Source organism: Triturus cristatus, chromosome 7 (assembly GCF_964204655.1).
Source record: "Triturus cristatus chromosome 7, aTriCri1.1, whole genome shotgun sequence".
Taxonomy (NCBI): Eukaryota; Metazoa; Chordata; class Amphibia; order Caudata; family Salamandridae; genus Triturus; species Triturus cristatus.
The window spans coordinates 1,879,096,597-1,879,115,620 of NC_140590.1; the positions used below are offsets into that span (position 1 = coordinate 1,879,096,597).

The following is a 19,024-nucleotide window of genomic DNA, read 5'->3' on the forward strand; positions in this document are numbered from 1 at the left end:
GAGCAGCTAGGGGCTGCTTGCCTTGGATCGCCCGTAAGATAACCCATTTATTGTCATACTTATGTTGTATGAAATAAACCTGCAGCAGTTCTTCACCCACAAAGAAAGTGTCAGTGTATTCATTGGGTGACGTCTGTGCATGCGTGTTGATTGAAGCGGATGACGGTGTGGTCACTATGTATCCGGCTCTTCATGCCTCAGTTCTGCAGCTTCTCACTGATATAAATAACAGGTGTTACAATTACACAGTCTTGAACGTCTGAGCCCGTGACCCCCCCCTCCCATAGCACCTTACTATGAGTGAGCCTGTAGTCCTTACCCAGCCTTTAACTCTGCTTTGTCTCTTCTCCTACAGCAAACCCGGACAGACTTCTCCTGGGAGGGAATCAATGTGAGTACCAGCAACCAGTCTTTTATAGCGCTTCAAAGAGCTCTCTGCCGTTTCTAAGTGTTTTACAGGTTTACATTATCCAACTCAATCTTACTGAATTTACTGACCGCAGAAGGATGGGAAGCTGGGCCTGCCCTGCAGGGATTCATACTTGCGAACTTCACGGAGCCTTCCTGAGCAGTGGAGCGCTTAGATCCGCCTCCTAGCGCTAACCTGGACAGACCTCTCCTACGAGGGGCTCAAGCATGGTATGGTGTCTCAGAAGATCCAAGGTTATGAATACCGGCCTAGAGCAGCGCCCACCCAGAGCATGCACCCGCTGTACACTCCCGCGCGCGCCTGAACTGCTCCCGACTCCCTCGATACTCACCCTGACAATGCATGGATCGTCGGGGGGGGGGGGCAGTTGAGGAAATCAATATTCCAGTCGCACCGAATGAACACGGGGAAAGACCCGGAGCACGTGCCACGCCCCTGGCACCCCCCACACATCACACTTCCCTTCTTGATACACTGATAAAACCGTATCATGTCCATGTCCCAGCCTAGCGGCCAAGCACTGAATGAGCAGGGATCAGAGCAGATTATGTGCACACAGGTGGTCGGCGTGAGGAGCTGGCAGCGGTGCCCGTTAGTGGGTCAAGCCCAAGGGTGCAGTGGGAGACACTCCCACTCCCTGGGCAGTGTAATGCCCCGATTACTTACCGGTAATCTTCATTACTCCGAGTATAGTCTTCCTCGCCACATGACTAACACAGTGAGCTTCAGCTCCACAACAGAACCCTCCAAAGCAAAAAGTCAGCATCCCATGCCTCCCATCCCTTCCCAATATGGCCGACCCATTACACCCATGACCCCTATAAGAGGCGGGCCGGCCCAACCCATCAGCCTGAAACTACCAAGCACAACATGAAGCCGATAGCCAGACAGGGAGGGAGGGAAGGGAACTCATGTGGCGAGGAAGACTATACTCGGAGTAATGAAGATTACCGGTAAGTAATCGGGGCATTACCACCTCGTTAGTCTTCCTCGCCACATGACTAACACAGTGAGCACATACCAAAGTCAAACGGCTTCATGGAACTCACAAGAAACCAACAGACCAAAAGGGAATGCCCACGAACGAGGGCCAAACCCAACAGGCCAGAACGAGCGGAAGGACCACCCAGGGGAGAGGCACCATGAGCAGGAAGAACCAGCCCGGGACCGAAGACACCGGGAAGGACAAAAACCCGGACCCCAGAGACACGAAGAGCCGGCAGGAACCATGCCAAAAGCAAAGGCCCAAATGGGACAGAGAAAAGCTCTGGACCAGACCGCACGGAGCCAAAGGCCACAGAAAACAGAGCCCAGAGAACAAGCCGGCCAAAACCGGCCAACAGACATCCCGAAAGTGGGCAACAAAAACCCCCCTTAAAAAAAAAGGGAAACCGAACGAACAGAGGGCAACCCCACCACAGCGACCCATCAAAAAAGGCACAGCAGAAAGGGAGAAGCCGATTGACAAACACAGCAACCCCGCAAGGTAGAACACCACTCGCGAGTTGCAAGAAAGGAAAAGGGGCGCAGAAGAGAACAGAAGGGTAAATAAACCCCAGTCACACAAAGGACCCCCCGGAAGGGACCGCGACCCCAAGGAGAGAACCCAGGCAGGAAAAAGGGAACAAACAGACCCAGGAAGGTGACAGAACGACACCGAAGAGACCTGGCCACCAAGGGGACTCAACCAGGCCACCGCGGAAAGCGGAGACCCACAAGACCACCCACACACAGAAGGCAGGGAAAAGCCGTGCCACGGACCGAGCCCGCCCCACACAGGGACCAAGCGAGTCGCCGAAACGAGCACCCACCAAAGGCGAGAAGGGCAGAAGGGCAGGGTGATCTAGAAACTCCGGCAGAAAAAGGATGAGAAGGCCGAAGAGCCAACACCGGAGACCCAAAGGGAGCAAACAGCACCAAAGGGACCCAGAAGAACACCGTCACATAGGCAGCCACAAACAGGGGCGAACCCAGCCAACACCCGGGAGCACAAGACAGGGACAGCAAGGCAGGGGAAAACCCCAGAGCCACCAAGGAACGGCAAACAGAAGCCAGACTGGAAAACACCCAGAGTGAAAACCACAGACCCAGCCCAGAACAAAAAAGCTCACGACAACCAATACGGGAATCGGAGAGCAGTGGCCTACAATGTAACAACCACAAACGGAGGAGCGGCAAGGGGGACTCAACAGGAACAGCATCCGCGACCAAGAAACCGAACCCAGGCCCCTGCAGGAGACGCAGTAGTCCAAAGCAGCACCAAAACCTCCCAGCCGTACCAGGACAGAAGCGGGAAGAGGCCGGGCAAACCGAACCAAGGAAGGACCAGAGGCACCGAGACCAACCGGAAGGAGAAAAACAGCCAGGCAACAAGACTGCAAGGAACGGCACACGAAAACGCGTGGAAACCGAGTGCAGGGGACATGCGAAAAGCACTGAAGCGTACCAGGCGGAGTACACCAGCCGCCAAAGCGATCACCCCAAAACACCATACGAGGAAGGCCCCAACCAAGTCAGACAACCACATAAGAGAACGACAGTGTGCCAACACATGACACAAAGACAGCATGTGCGTGACACGAACCCATGGCCTGCGAGAATTGAATGGAACGCATCACGAATGGTGCGCGTCAACCTTGCGCAGGGGCCAAGCCAATCTCCTCTGAATCGTACCAATTAAAGAAGAGCATGAAAGAAATGCCAACTAATGCCACCCTGACAGCGAATGCGGGACACAAACCCATCTCCCGTGAGAGCCATGACAACCAGAGGCACAAGACCTACCATTGAGCCATAGCTCCTGGTTGAGCCATAGCACCTGGCCCAACAGAAAAAGGGGGGCAAGAACCAACCGCCGAGACAGGGAGCACGAAGAGGAGGGAGCGGCACAGCAGCAGACCCGAACACGACAGGGAGAGTCCAAAAAGGATCCCAAAGCCCACAGCACCCGGAAGACCCAGGCGGTCCCCCAACCGGGCACAAACCAGGCCCGACCCTGCACAACCGCAGAAAGCAGACCAGGCCATGCGAAACCAGGGCGGAAAGGCACGAAAGAACCAAGGGCACAGAGCGGACAACGCCGGCAAGCCGAAAGCCAACCGAGTCCCGTGCCCCCTACAGACAGAGGAGGCCGAGGGACCCACACGCACCCAGGTGCAACATTTGGAAAAATATAGAAGCCCACAGCCGCCCCCACAGAGAGGGGCAGCCAAACGCCAAAACCCAAACCCCAGAGCCCGCTATAGCAGGGCCTCAAGCACAAGGCGGCGGGGGAGGGGGGAGCGCAGGGCAGGACCGCGACGGCCAGCAGGAGGAGGAACCAGCAAGAGAACCCGACATAGCAGGGCCCCCACCCGGGATCCCCGAACCAACCAGAGCAGAGCAGTAGGAGTGGGAAGAGAGGGAAGGCAACACAGCGCCAGTGTGCAGGAAGGACGACAGCGAAGCAAAAAAACAAACGCCTACAACCTCCACCGCCCGCACTCGAAGGGAAGGCAGGCGGCGCATCCCACCCCCACATAGCCCTTCAAGAGGAGAAACAGAGACGCCAGAAGCGGACGCAACAGAACCCCAAGCCACCAGGCCAACGGCACACAACAACGCACCCAACGGGGCGACAAGTCCCGCATGGCACAGCAGCCAAGAGACCAGAGGCACACCTTAATAATGGGAAAAACAGAACCGGAGGAGGAAGAGGCAAGCACCCAGCTAGCACCCCCAACCACCAGGACAGAACACGCGTACCGGAAAGTGAAACAAAGCCACAAAGCAGAGTTTCGAAATTCAGCCCACCCATGACACTTAGACAGCGATATGCAGGACTCGAACCCTAGTCCTGAGACAGCCTCGACAACCAGAGGCACAAGACAAACCAAAGAGCTAAGCACCTGGTACATGGAATCCCGAGAAGCCCCAGAAGCAGGACAAAACAACTGCATACATGGAACGCTTCACGAAATTGCGTGTCATCCTTGCGCAGGGGCCATGCAAACTTCCCAGCATCGAACCAAATGTAGTACATGAGCTGCCGAAGCGAGCAACCCACCAACCACAGAAGGACCACAAAAAAGTGAGACGACCGGCGTCTCAGAGCAGGAAGAGTGGACAGCGTACATCAAACACCATCACGAAAGAAGAGCCAGAAAGAGTCGCCAACTCATGACACATAGACAGCGAGTGCGGGAATCGACCCCTCGTCCTGTGAGAGCCCCGAGAACCAGAGGCACAAGACTCCCCAGCGAGCCACAGCACCAGGCTGAAAAGAAGAGGAAGAAAGGCAGCAAACGCACGACAACACAAAGAACATTATGCATGTGTAAACCCATAAAAGAAGTCCAGTACAATGACTGTGTAGGACAACCACACAGAACCTGCGTATTCGGAGAGCGCACGTTCGCCACAACAGGAATGCTGGCTCTGAATAACAGATGATTAGGTGACACCCAAACCAAAGGTACTCATAACATCTACACCGAGCGGCCCCGCCGGGAACTGAACCCGCGACCCGTGACCAAGACCAAGGAGGAAACCAAGCGAGGACGGATCGGGGAGGAGGGTACCTGGCAACAAGCGCCGCGCAAAAGCCGCCGAAACAGCGGCCTGAACAATGAAAGGACTGCAGGGCAATCGCGTCAGGAGGATCCCGGGAGGGCAGGACACCCTTATTACCATGATGCAGGAAGCGCGAGAAACACAGCACACCAGCAGTAAAGACACACCAGGTACAGCGATACACTGTAAAGAAAACCCCTTGGCGCCTAAAAAGGTAAGGAAGGCGGGAGAAACACCCGGTGAGACACGCCCACAACGAAGCCCCGCCCCCGGGACCCCGAGCCGGCCCACAGCCGCGAGGAACAACAGCGCGCACACAGCAACGCCGCCGTCCCCGGAGCGAATCAAGCCGGAAGGAGTGCCATGGACGCAGGTATGCATGCGACCCTCAATGCCGACAATGACGAGAGAATCCCAGCGCCGGAGTCGCACAGCGGCCCACAGACGGACCGAGCCCCGTAGAGCCGCCGCCTCCCCCAACGCAACGAAGGGCAGGCGGGCAGGCGAATACGCGGCTCGGGGAAGGAGTTGACAACAGGGCAGAATTATTTTCAAAAAGCACCCGCTCGCAACCCTCGGGACACAGTCCCAATAATGAAAGGAGGTCTCCTGCAGGGAAACCGGAGTCGCACAGCAGCCGCCCGTAGTTGAAAACGACGGGCGGCGAAGGGAAAGACAGATACAAAAGATAGACTGTTCCCAGCGCAAACCCCCCCCCTCACCTGAAAACCCACGGCTCGCTAAGGCAGAGCCTCACCGGTACCAGCACAGCATATCGCCACACACCCCGGGGGCAACAAGCAGGGGTACAAACCAGGTCCAAGCCCCTAGGGTCCGCTAGAGCAGGACCTCCAACCCAGGACCCAAGCACCTGCTACAGCAGGCACCACTCACCTGATGCGCTCTGGAGAGAGTGCAGGACAAAAAAAACAGGCTGATGGGTTGGGCCGACCCGCCTCTTATAGGGGTCATGGGTGTAATGGGTCGGCCATATTGGGAAGGGATGGGAGGCATGGGATGCTGACTTTTTGCTTTGGAGGGTTCTGTTGTGGAGCTGAAGCTCACTGTGTTAGTCATGTGGCGAGGAAGACTAACGAGGAGGTAATACGCTCATACATCTGGACAGTGCGAGACGCTCGCACCTCTGGGCAGGGTGAGACACTAGCACCCTTCGGGCAGTGCGAGACACTCGCTTACCACTCAAGGTGCGCATACCTACTCCCTGCTGACGAGAGGCAACTACCTTGAAACACGTGTCCAGGGATGGCTAACGCGACACTCATTTTCTCTTTAAACTTTGGCATAGGCGTACTCGCCGACGCCACTTCATGGACCACAATGCTTTGGGGTAACACGCTGGTAGGACTAGCAGAGTGCGGCCAATCGGTCTTTTTTTTTTAGAGTGAGACACTAGCACCATTCGGGCAGAGTGAGTCACTCGCACCTGTGGGCAGGGTGAGACACTCGCACCCTTCGGCAGTGTGAGACACTCGCACCCTTCGGCAGTGTGAGACACTCGCACCCTTGGGCAGTGTGAGACCCTTGCACCTCTGGGCAGGGTGAGACACTCGCACCTCTGGGCAGTATGAGACACTCGCACCTCTGGGCAGTGTGAGACACTCGCACCTTCCGGCAGTGTGAGACCCTCGCACCTCTGAGTAGTGTGAGAGACCCTCGCACCTCTGGGCAGTGTGAGACACTCGCACCCCTGGACAGTGTGAGATACTCGCACCTTCCAGCAGTTTATTTATTTATTTTACACGTTTTATATAGCGCTAGCTTAACCCGTAGGTATCAGAGCACTTTACATACATACTGTAAAGAAAAACATTGCATTACATAGTAGGCACCCTCGCACCTCTGGGCAGTGTGAGACTCTCACACGTCTTGGCAGTGTGAGACACTCGCACCCCTGGGTAGTGTGAGACACTCGCACCTTCGGGCAGTGTGAGACACACCGACTTTTGGGCAGTGCGAGACCCTCGCACCTCTGGGCAGTATGAGACCCTCACACCTCTGGGCAGTGTGAGACACTCGCACCTCTGGGCAGTGTGAGACACTCGCACCTCTGGGCAGTGTGAGACACACCCACCTTCGGGCGGGCAGTGTGTGACACACCCACCTTCGGGCGGGCAGTGTGATATACTCGCAAATTCGGGCAGTGTAAGACACTCTGGGCACTGTGAGACACACCCACATTCGGGCAGTGTAAAACACTCATACCTCTGGGCAATGTGAGACGCTCACTCCTCTGGGCAGAGTGAGAAACACTCACCTTCGGGCAGTGTGAGACACTTGCACCTTTGGGCAGTGTGAGACACTCGCACATCTGGGCAGTGTGAGACACACCCACCCTCGGGCAGTGTAAAACACTCATACCTCTGGGCAATGTGAGACACTCACACCTCTAGGCAGTGTGAGACACACCCACCTTCGGGCAGTGTGAGACACTCGCACTCTTGGGCAGTGTGAGATACTCGCACCCTCGGGCAGAGTGAGAGACTCACACCTCTAGGCAGTGTGAGACACTCGCACCCTTGGGCAGTGTAAAACACTCGCACCTCTGGGGAATGTGAGACACTCGCACCTCTGGGCAGTGTGAGACGCTCGCACCTCTGGGCAGGGTGAAGAGATGGCAGCGGTGGGCAGTGTGGGACACACCCACCTTCGGGCAGTGTCAGGAGATGGCAGAAGTGGACGGTGTGAGACGCTCGCACCTTCGGGCAGTGTGAGGAGATGGCAGCGGTGCCAGAGCTGGACACTCGCACCTCTGAGCAGTGTGAGACACTCGCACCTCTGGGCAGTGTGAGACACTCGCACCTCTGGGCAGGGTGAGACAATCGCACCTTCGGGCAGTGTGAAACGCTCGCACCTCTGGGCAGGGTGAGACAATCGCATCTTCGGGCAGTGTGAGACACTCCCACCTTCCAGTAGTGTGAGACACTCGCACCTTCGGGCAGTGTGGGACACTCGCACCTTCGAGTAGTGTGAGACACTCCCACCTCTGGGCAGTGAGAGACACTCGCACCTCTGGGCAGTGTGAGACACTCGCACCTCTGGGCAGTGTGAGACAGTCGCACCTCTGGGCAGGGTGAGACAATCACACCTTCGGGCAGGGTGAGACAATTGCACCGCTGGGCAGTGTGAGAAACACACCTTCTGGGCAGTGTGAGACACTCACACCTTCAGGCAGTGTGAGACACTCGCACCTCTGGGCAGTGTGAGACACACCGACCTTCGGGCAGTGCGAGAGCCTCGCACTTCTGGGCAGTGTGAGACACTCGCACCCCTAGGCAGTATGAGACACACCGACCTTCGGGCAGTGCAAGAGCCTCGCACCTCTGGGCAGTGTGAGACCCTCGCACCTCTGGGCAGGGTGAGACAATCACACCCCTAGGCAGTGTGAGACACTCGCACCTTCGGGCAGGGCGAGACCCTCGCACCTCTGGGCAGTATGAGACCCTCGCGTCTCTGGGCAGGGTGAGACAATCGCACCTTCGGGCAGTGTGAGATGCTCGCACCTTCGGGCAGGGTGAGACACTCGCACCTTCGGGCAGGGTGAGACACTCGCACCTTCGGGCAGGGTGAGACATGACAGCGGTGGGCAGTGTGAGACACTCTCACCTTCAGGGAGTGTGAGGAGCTGATGTTAATATCAGTGAATGTGATGTCACTGTATGCCATAATGTATGTACACATAATGTCAATACTGGTACATATGGTGTGGATGTATGCCATGACAAATATCCACACAACAATATTAATATCTGTAAATATGATATCAATGACTGCCATATTATATGTACACGTAATAACAAACTCGTATCATTGCTTTTTAATGACCCAAGATGACCTCCCCATCAACCCTGAGTCAGAGATACATCTCAGACATGTCCTGCGACCCAAACTCATGCCTACCAAGGGTCACAGGTTGGGTTACGCTTAGCTCGAAGACCCCACAGATAGGGAGCTGCATGGCAACAGGTCCGAGGAGATTGGCCCCAATAAAACACGTTTGGCCAAAGGTGCGCACGTTCCCAAAATATCACATAGTCAGATGCCACATGTAGTTAGGAACAGTCAGTCAATCAGAACACAGCATGCACACTACACGCAGTGATGACACACAACCCCATGCTCCACATCTGGCCCACACTACTTCTCCACAAAGCCGAAGGCCACCTGTGTCCCCTTTATCAGATTGTTGAATTTATGGTTCATGACTAAGCCCGGATGTTGGAAAGGCGTTCGCCGGAGGGGGGTTCGATACACGTCTTGCCCACCCCTTTGACCCACCTCTCCCAAGTAGGCCGAACCAGGCGCGCACACCCTGAGCTTACACTACGAACAGAGTGACACCACACGTATTCTTTGTAGGACGATAGGTTCTTTTATCGAAGGTTTCAAGGGATCTTTATGATCCAAGGTGTAAGTAGTGCGTCAGCGGCACAAGAGACTACAAATCGGTGGTAGGGGAATAGGGGTAGCGGGACAGTCTTTGAAGGTAGTGTCTCTGCAAAGTACCCTGCGGATAGCTCACAATCCTCGAGCTGGAGGGTGTTGTTTCTCTGGGCGATCTCTTGCCAATTCGTCCTCGAGGGGAGAGCCGCGAGTCACTCAGCAGGCACAGGTAGTCGGAGTTCGGGAGCCGCGATCTCGTCAGCAGGGCTCAGGTGGTTCGAGGGTCGGGGGCCGCGAGTCACTCAGCAGGCCCAGGTTGTTCGGAGTTCGGGAGCCGCGATCTCGTCAGCAGGGCTCAGATGGTTCAATGGCTGGTTGCCGCGAGTCACTCAGCAGGCCCAGGTGGTTCGGTATTCGGGAGCCGCGACAGCGTCAGCAGGCTTCGATGGTTCCAGGTCTTCTCTGCCATTCGTTCCTCCGGCACCCCTTATTATACTCCCCCTGCCCTTTGAAGTCCGGAGTCCTCGCAGAGAGGGGCCTTGGGTGACTGAGGGGGTTCGGCGGGATTTCCTGCCGCTCGTTTCTTTGGTCTTTTCAGGTGGGTCTGGGAGGGACCCCAGATGCTCGGCAGGCGAGGCGCCTGCTCCCCAGGGGCCTGGTGGCCGATCGAGTCCTCCCGGGGGAAGGCGACCCAAGGTGTGACTGGGCTGGCGCCTCTTGGTCTGGCTCGGGGGTTCCCGCTCCCTCGGTCGGACATGCGTGGTAGGGTGTCGAGTCTGTCGGGGGCTCTGGCCGGCCCGCGGGTCTGTGTGGCTGGGGCGGCCGGAGTCGGAGATGCCGTGTCTTGGGGGTGGTTGCAGGTTGGCTGGATGATCGGGAGGGCATACGCCGTGAGGCCGGTCTCACACGCGTCCCCCCCAGCTGAAAGGCGTGGAGAACTACCCATCCACTGGGGGGTTCTCCTCGCCGAAGCGGAAGAACCGGGACAGGCCGTCGGCGTTGGCATGATCCGTCCCGAAGCGATGCTCGACAGTGAAGTCCATCCCTTGGAGGGAGATTGACCATCGTAATAGCTTGGGGTTCTCTCCCCTCATCTGCATCAGCCACCGCAAGGGCCGGTGGTCCGTCTGCACTCGGAAGTGGGTTCCGAACAAGTAGGGCCGTAGTTTCTTGAGGGCCCAGACTACGGCGAAGGTCTCTCGTTCTATGGTACTCCAACGCTGTTCTCGAGGCAGCAGCCTTCGGCTGATGAAGGCTATGGGTTGATCTATGCCCTTGTCGTTGAACTGCGAGAGGACGGCTCCGATGCCGTGTTCGGATGCGTCGGTCTGGACCACAAACTCTTGGGAGTAGTCGGGGGCCTTGAGTACTGGGGCGGTGCACATGGCGGTTTTCAAGGCGTCAAACGCCTGCTGGCACGGGGGGGTCCACTGCACCTTCTTCGGGAGCTTTTTGGAGGTCAACTCCGTGAGAGGCCCTGCGAGGCTACCATAGTTTTTAATGAACCTCCGGTAGTATCCTGTGAGGCCCAGGAAGGCCCGGACTTCCGTCTGAGTGGTGGGGGGCTTCCAGGACTTGATGGAGTCGATCTTTGGTTGGAGGGGGGCGACCTGCCCGCTGCCCACCTGATGCCCCAGGTAGACCACGGAGCCTTGCCCGAGCTGGCATTTGCTGGCCTTCACTGTTAGGCCGGCTTGGCGCAGGGCCAGCAGTACTTGCCGGAGGTGCTGGAGATGCTCGTGCCATTGAGAGCTGAATACGGCTATGTCGTCAAGGTACGCTGCGCTGAACTCCTCGAGTCCGGCCAGGACATTGTTTACCAACCGCTAGAAGGTGGCCGGGGCGTTTTTCATCCCGAACGGCATGACCCTGAAGCGGTAGTGTCCATCGGGTGTGGAGAAGGCGGAGCGTTCTTTTGCTCCCTCCGTGAGCGCAATCTGCCAGTAACCGCAGGTCAGGTCGAAGGTGCTGAGGAAACGAGTGGCCCCAAGGCGGTCGATGAGCTCGTCGGCGCGGGGGATAGGATGAGCGTCCGCTCGGGTGACCGCATTGAGCCCCCGGTAGTCCACACAGAATCTTAGTTCGGGGGCGACCCCAGGGGCGGCCGCTTTCGGGACCAGGACTACTGGGCTGGCCCAGGGGCTATCGGAGGGTTCGATCACTCCAAGGGTTAACATCTTCTGTACTTCGGTCTTGATGCAGGTGTGGACCCGGTCAGGCACCCGGTAGGCTCGGTGTCTCACAGGTGGGCTGTCGCTGGTGTCCACATCGTGGACACACCAGTCGGTGACTCTTGGGATGAGGGAGAAGAGGTCTGCGAATTGTCTGAGCAGCTGGTGACAGTCGTCGGACTGTTGGGGAGTGAGGGTGGTCGACAGTTTCACTCTCTCCACGGAACCATCCAGTTCTTTAGCGCACAGGGGGTCGGGCAGGGGTTCAGTGTCTTCTTCCGCCCCATCATCGGTGGCCAGTAGCAAACTCAACTCCGTTCTCACAAAGTGGGGCTTGAGACGGTTCACGTGGAGAACCCGGAGGGGGTTCCGTGGGGACTGTACATCGATCAGGTACGTGACCTGACTCTTCCGCTCAATCACCTTGAAGGGGCCAGTCCATTTGTCCTGTAGGGCGCAGGGTTTCACCGGGGCCATGACCCAAACCTGCTGGCCCGGCTGGAACTCGACCAGAGTTGCGTTCTGGTCATACCAGCGCTTCATTTCTTCTTGAATGGCCTCGAGGTTAGCCTCTGCGAGTTCTCTGAACTTCCTGGTCTGGTTGCGGAGCGCCAGGATGTAGCGGAACACATCGAGGGGGGTCCCCCGGGGGCTTGTCTCCCAGCCCTCTTTGATCAGGCTCAGGGGCCCCCGGACGGGGTGTCCGTATAGTAGTACGAATGGGCTGAACCCCAGGGACTTTTGGGGAACTTCCTGGTACGCGAACAGGAGGCAAGGGAGGAGGACGTCCCATCTTCGGCGCAGGGGCTCCTCGAGGCCCAGGATCATCCCCTTCAGGGTTCGGTTGAAGCGTTCCACCAGGCCGTTGCCCTGGGGTTGGTAGGGGGTCGTGAACTTATATGTTACTCCGCACTGCTGCCACAGGGACTTCATGTAGCGGGATATGAAGTTAGTGCCGCGATCACTCACAACCTCGCGAGGGAATCCGACACGGGAGAAGATCCCCATGAGAGCCCGGCCCACCACGGGAGCCGTCACGGTGCGGAGGGGAATGGCCTCGGGGTAGCGGGTGGCATGGTCCACCAGGACGAGGATGGATCTGTGGCCCTGGGCGGCCTTCGGATCCAGGGGCCCCACGATGTCGATGCCGACCCGCTCAAACGGGGTACTCACAACGGGAAAGGGTTGTAATGGAGCCTTGCGCTTTCCGCCACTTTTCCCACTGCCCTGGCACGTGAGGCAGGATTTACAGTGGACTTCTACATTTGCTCGCATCTTGGGCCAATAGAAGTGGGTAACTAATCGCTGATATGTTTTGTCTTGGCCTAAGTGTCCTGCCAAGGGTACATCGTGGGCCAGGCCCAGGAGGAGGCTTCGGAAGCGCAGGGGTACTACCAGTACTCGGGCTGCGCCTAGCTCGGCTGACTTTTGTTCGCTGTATAGGAGGCCATTGTCCCAATAGACCCAGTGGGTTCCGGTCCGGTCACCGGCGGTCTGTGCTTCGGCTTGTTGTCGGAGTCCCACGAGGGAAGGGCAGGTGGCCTGTTCCTGGCAGAACTCTTCACGGGAGGGACCTCCCTCACAGCGCCACTGGGCCATCTCGGGCAGTTCTCCGAGCTCAGTCAGTGCCTCAGGGGCGGAAGGTTCCGGCCCTTCTCCCGGGTTAGTGTCGTCTTCTCCTTCCGAAGGAGGGTTGTCCGTTTCTGGTAGGGTGTCCCGGTTCTCGGGGACAGTGTTCGGTGGGAGGGCCTCACCGCCCTCGGAGAGGGGCAATCGCGCGGTCATGGAGCGCGTGGTGGCGCAGACCCATTCGGGTAGGCCCATCATCTCGAGATGGGCTCTTCGTTCCACTTGCCCCCACGGGGAACTCTCAAGGTTGTTGCCCAGGAGGCAGTCTACGGGCTGTGATGTTCGGACGGCTACCTTCAATTCTCCGGAGACTCCTCCCCACTCGAAAGGCACCAGAGCCATCTGGCAGAGGCTCTCGGAATTGTCGGAGGATATGACCGGACAGAGGGCACCGGGTAGGATCTGGTCTTCAGAGATTAGGTTGCGGTGGACCGCGGTGACACTTGCCCCGGTATCGCGGAGGCCCTCGACTCGGTGGCCGTTGATGGTCACCTGCTGTCGGTACTTCTTCGTGTTGGCGGGCAAGGGTGTCCCGGGGACCATTTCTCGATCACCAAGGGAGACCAGGGCCATGGCAGCTGGTTCCCACTCTTCGGAGTCCTCTATCTCTTCCCCTAGGGCCACGGAGGCCATCTGCCGGGCCGGGGGGTTGGTCGTTGCGGTTCGTTGATACTGGGGACACTGGGGGTCATTGGCGTAGTGTCCGGGCTGTTGGCAGCGGAAGCAGGTGATCCTGGTTCGTGGCCCTAGCCGCCCCGGGGCTTCGGTGCTGGCTGGGGACGGGGCTGGACCTGCCGCTGGTGGGCTGCTGGGAGGGCTGTGCGGGGGCCCCCCTGGGAAGTCTCTCGGTTGGCCGTGGTTTCCTCCGACCCTCTGGCGGGGGGGTCCTTGACTGTGGCGACCGTAGTCTCCCACGGGGCCTCGGGTGGCCCGGGTGTTCACCCAACGGTCAGCCTCGGCGGCCAGCTTTCGAGGGTCGGTGAGTTTACTGTCCAGGAGATGTTGGCGCAGTTCTACAAAGCAATTGGCCGCTAAATGTTCCCAGGCGATCAGATCAAACAGCTCTTCGAAGGTGGAGACCTTGCTGCCCTTGATCCACCCGTCCAAGGCCCGGCTGTAAAAGTTCACGTATTCTACCCATGTGGTGCCCGGTATCTTTTTGCAATCTCGGAACCGTTGCCGGTACATCTCGGGGGTGAGTCCATACCGGCCCACGAGGGCTTCTTTCATGTGGCTGTAGGAGTTCATGACCGTGGAGGGCAGATCCAGCAGGGTATCTCTTCCTTCGCTTAAGAACCGGCCCCATAGCCCAGCCCCCCAATCCTTCTGCGGGACTCGGTGAGAGGTCATGGCGACTTCGTAGGCCTTAAACCACTGCTGGATATCGTCGTTTTTGTAATACTCCTTTACCACATCCTTGGGGATGTGGACTTTGGCTTCCACGGTGGGAGCGGATGGTAGATTCCCGGAAGGTCGTGACTCTTCGCTTTTAGCCCTCAACTCGATCTCTTTCAGGCTGCGTTCATGTTCCAGCTGGAGTTTCTTTTCGTTGTACTCTCTTTGGCGTCTCTTTTCCTCGAGTTCCCCTTGTAGCCGTAACTGCTCGACGGCTAACTTTTTCTCGGCCAGTTTTATTTCTCCCTCAATTTTCAGCTTGGCCAGTTCAAGTTCGTGGTTGCGGCCTCTCTCTCGGTCTGCTAGTTCCTCGGGGGACAGGTTCCCCTCTGGCCCGCTGTTTCTCACCGGGATGCTTTGTGGTTCATGGGCGGAGTCTCCTTCCGTTTGGGTCGGGGGCGCCCCAGTCTCGACCCAGGTCTTCAATACTTTCTGGAAGTCTTCCTTTGTGCTTAATCCGGTGGTAGCGATTCCAAGGTCTTTGCAAAATTGTTTTAATTCTCTATGCGTATAATAGTCCAATTGATCCTCTCGGAATGTCGAGCTCATTTCGGTACCTGCGGCACCCAGGGAGGTTTCTCCTTCCATCTCTGTTTGGTAGTGCGTCAGTCGTTCACTGCACGCTCTCTTTCGGTGTCGGCTCGGATCCCGTCGTCTGCCACCAAATGTTGGAAAGGCGTTCGCCGGAGGGGGGTTCGATACACGTCTTGCCCACCACTTTGACCCACCTCTCCCAAGTAGGCCGAACCAGGCACGCACACCCTGAGCTTACACTACGAACAGAGTGACACCACACGTATTCTTTGTAGGACGATAGGTTCTTTTATCGAAGGTTTCAAGGGATCTTTATGATCCAAGGTGTAAGTAGTGCGTCAGCGGCACAAGAGACTACAAATCGGTGGTAGGGGAATGGGGGTAGTGGGACAGTCTTTGAAGGTAGTGTCTCTGCAAAGTACCCTGCGGATAGCTCACAATCCTCGAGCTGGAGGGTGTTGTTTCTCTGGGCGATCTCTTGCCAATTCGTCCTCAAGGGGAGAGCCGCGAGTCACTCAGCAGGCACAGGTAGTCGGAGTTCGGGAGCCGCGATCTCGTCAGCAGGGCTCAGATGGTTCAATGGCTGGGGGCCGCGAGTCACTCAGCAGGCCCAGGTGGTTCGGTATTCGGGAGCCGCGACAGCGTCAGCAGGCTTCGATGGTTCCAGGTCTTCTCTGCCATTCGTTCCTCCGGCACCCCTTATTATACTCCCCCTGCCCTTTGAAGTCCGGAGTCCTCGCAGAGAGGGGCCTTGGGTGACTGAGGGGGTTCGGTGGGATTTCCTGCCGCTCGTTTCTTTGGTCTTTTCAGGTGGGTCTGGGAGGGACCCCAGACGCTCGGCAGGTGAGGCGCCTGCTCCCCAGGGGCCTGGTGGCCGATCGAGTCCTCCCTGGCGCCTCTTGGTCTGGCTCGGGGGTTCCCGCTCCCTCGGTCGGACATGCGTGGTAGGGTGTCGAGTCTGTCGGGGGCTCTGGCCGGCCCGCGGGTCTGTGTGGCTGGGGCGGCCAGAGTCGGAGATGCCGTGTCTTGGGGGTGGTTGCAGGTTGGCTGGATGATCGGGAGGGCATACGCCGTGAGGCCGGTCTCACACCGGATTTACGTGCTGTACAAGAATGTGTAATCAGTTTTGTTCTTCAAGGACTGTATATATTGCCGGCCAAAACCTCTGTACATTGAGACAGTCTTCAGACACGACTCCTGTCCACTGCGTTTCATGAAAACAACTAGTTTCTGTTTTGTCAAACGCCTCTTGTCTTTATTTTTTCAAAATAAATTCATATCCGAGCAACACTGGCAACGGTGGGCTGTGTGAAATACTCCCATCTTTGGGCAGTGTGAGGAAATGGCAGTGGTGGCAGTGTGAGACACTTGTACCTTTGGGCAGTGTGAGGAGTTGATAGTGGTGAAAAGAGAGTGAGCAGCTCGGGCAGTGTAAGGAGATGGCACTCATGAGCAGTGTAAAGAGAGGGTGCTTGTGAACAGTGTGAGATGATCACAGTTTGCAACAGTGTACGGAGAGGGCAGTGTGGGACACTTTCACCACTGGGCAGTGTACGGAGAGGGCAGTGTGGGACACTTTCACCACTGGGCAGTGTACGGAGAGGGGAGTGTGGGACACTTGCACCACTGGGCAGTGTACGGAGAGGGGAGTGTGGGACACTTGCACCACTGGGCAGTGTACGGAGATGGAGATAGCATTAGGGCAGTGTGATTTGTGCCAGATAGGGGTCTGTCCGAGTCCACAGAAATATCCTGATGATGTCACTGCCCACCCCTAGATTAAACCAGATTCCTGATATTGGGTGGGCAGTTTAGTTGTGGTCCTAAGTGCAACAGATGCAGATCGTTTGGTCATTTTGATGTCACCAGCCACACTAGATACCTTATTCAAGGGTCATAATCGAGAAAGCAATGCAACAAACCTGGCAAATGTAAAGGTTTATAAGCATCATTTTATAAGGATATAGGTAATCACTTTTATGTCTAAAAGGGAATATTGATATAAAACATCCCCTTTTATAGGATTGTGATTTTGCAAACGCCTCACACATAGTTAATGTGCCCCCCCTAGCTCTCAGCACTCACATGCATCTGTTGTGCAGAGAAAGATTGTTGAGTTTCCTGGAAACACCAGAAAGGGAACCAGACGACAAGGCAGGACGGCTCAGCTCTTGAAGTCCTGCAGAAGGCTTTGGTGCTGGGACTAAATTCAGGTGCCTACAATATCCGGGTCAGGGCCACCCCACAGAAGCCAATCAGCAGACCTCATGTCAGGAAGCACTAACCCTCTACTCTGGGTCTAACGGGAGCGATACACGCTTCCACAACTGACCACACACAGTAAGAATATGTTGGACAGAGGTAGAAGGGGGGAAAGGGGACTGGGATGAGAGAGAAACCCGCGATGCTGGCTGTTGGACAGAGGCAAAAGGGGGGAAAGGGGACTGGGATGAGAGAGAAATCCGCGCTGCTGGCTGTCACTCCTCGAACTCGTCACTCTGCTGGGCACTCGCAGCTGCGGATCAGGATGGGGATCGTAAGTCAACCAAAGGTATCCTAGTAAGCTGCTGTGACTGTCCCTCATCTAGCCTGAATATTGAATAGGATACACCTCAAAGATATCTCTGAGTAATCAACTCTCTGTGTTTTTGAGATGAATCTGACTTTCCTGAAACTGAAGCCTAACAAGATGCAAGTAAGTTTTTATGTCTTCACTAACTCTCCTTTTCTAGCGGCACAGTGACTATCTGAAGCTTCGTAAACATGCAACTTCTGATACTGGATGGTTTATATTCTAACGTGTCTCTTGCACAATTGGAAAGTCAATGATAACGCATGTGCACACATCATAAGTGATCATAAACTTGATGCCAGAATCTTCCTTTTCCTTCACGGAAAACAAACCTATAAGCCATCCTAAAACTCTTACTGAAGTCAAATGTTCAGAATGGTTCAAAGGTTGTTTTCTTCATCATTTGTCTGTATTCAAACTGTTCTTGTGCAGAGGTTTCCTGTCTACATCGACACAGTCGCACAATAGCCTTGGAAGGATGCTATCCACAAGCAACAGGAGAGTTTACTAGTGAAACCCAAGAAATGCTCGTAGTCGCACCCTGGATGTGACCGATAACCCGAAAGTTGCGAATGGAGATGCACTCTGCTCCAGGCAACATTTAAATGTATTATGCAGCAAACACAGAAAGGCACACTGGAAACTTCAGGCCAGATGCATTTCTGTTTTCCATGCCCTTGTTCGCTGGCCGAGGTTTGGTAACAAGCAATACATCACAGTCACTAATGTGCTCATTAAATACAGTGCTTATTGCAGTCCTGTGACAAAATACGATTCTTCCCCTACGTGGGTTCGCTGTGCCAAGCCTCAATTCAAACAATCAGGGGGTTTAAAGTGCTCTACTCACCCGTGAGGGTCTCGAGGTGCTGGGGGTTGGGGGGTGCAGCTCTGGATCAACCAAAGATCCAGGTCTTGAGGTTCTTCCTAAGTGCGCAGGGTGGGGGAGCATCTGATGTTGACTGGGAGCTCGTTCCAGGCTTTGGCTATAATGTAGAAGAAGGCTCTTCCACCCGCTCTGGTTCTGCAGATGGGTGGGGCTTCTGCCCGGGCGAGGTCGGCAGAGTAGAGGTTCCTTTTGGGTACGTGGAAGTAGACTCTTTTGTTGAGGTATTTGGGTCCGGTGTTGTGGAGGGAATTGTTGGCGTGGGTGAGTAGCTTGAAGGTTACTCTCTCCTCGATGGGAAGCCAGTGGAGGTCTCGTAGGTGCTCGGTCATGTGCTCATGTTGTGGGGTGCCAAGAACGAGTCTGGCTGTGGTGTTCTGGATGGTCTAGCGTTTGCGCAGCAGGGATTTGTTGATTCTGGAGTAGAGGGCGTTTCTGTAGTCGAGTCTGCTTGTAAT

General features: G+C 56.3%; 1 protein-coding gene and 2 non-coding genes across 3 annotated transcripts in view; 1 reads left to right on the forward strand and 2 right to left on the reverse strand.

The window, feature by feature from the left end:
* Positions 1-19,024, forward strand: part of FAM131B (family with sequence similarity 131 member B) — a 381,150-nt gene that overhangs the window by 171,391 nt on the left and 190,735 nt on the right. Inside the window, exon 3 of the mRNA XM_085620344.1 lies at positions 356-391. Within this exon, the coding sequence (XP_085476470.1) occupies positions 356-391 (36 nt within the window). The remainder of the gene's footprint in view (positions 1-355; positions 392-19,024) is intronic.
* On the reverse strand, positions 3,029-3,132 carry LOC146813597 (U6 spliceosomal RNA). Its single transcript, XR_014967149.1, has one exon. It is a non-coding gene; the product is annotated as a U6 spliceosomal RNA (small nuclear RNA).
* On the reverse strand, positions 4,365-4,470 carry LOC146813598 (U6 spliceosomal RNA). Its single transcript, XR_014967147.1, has one exon. It is a non-coding gene; the product is annotated as a U6 spliceosomal RNA (small nuclear RNA).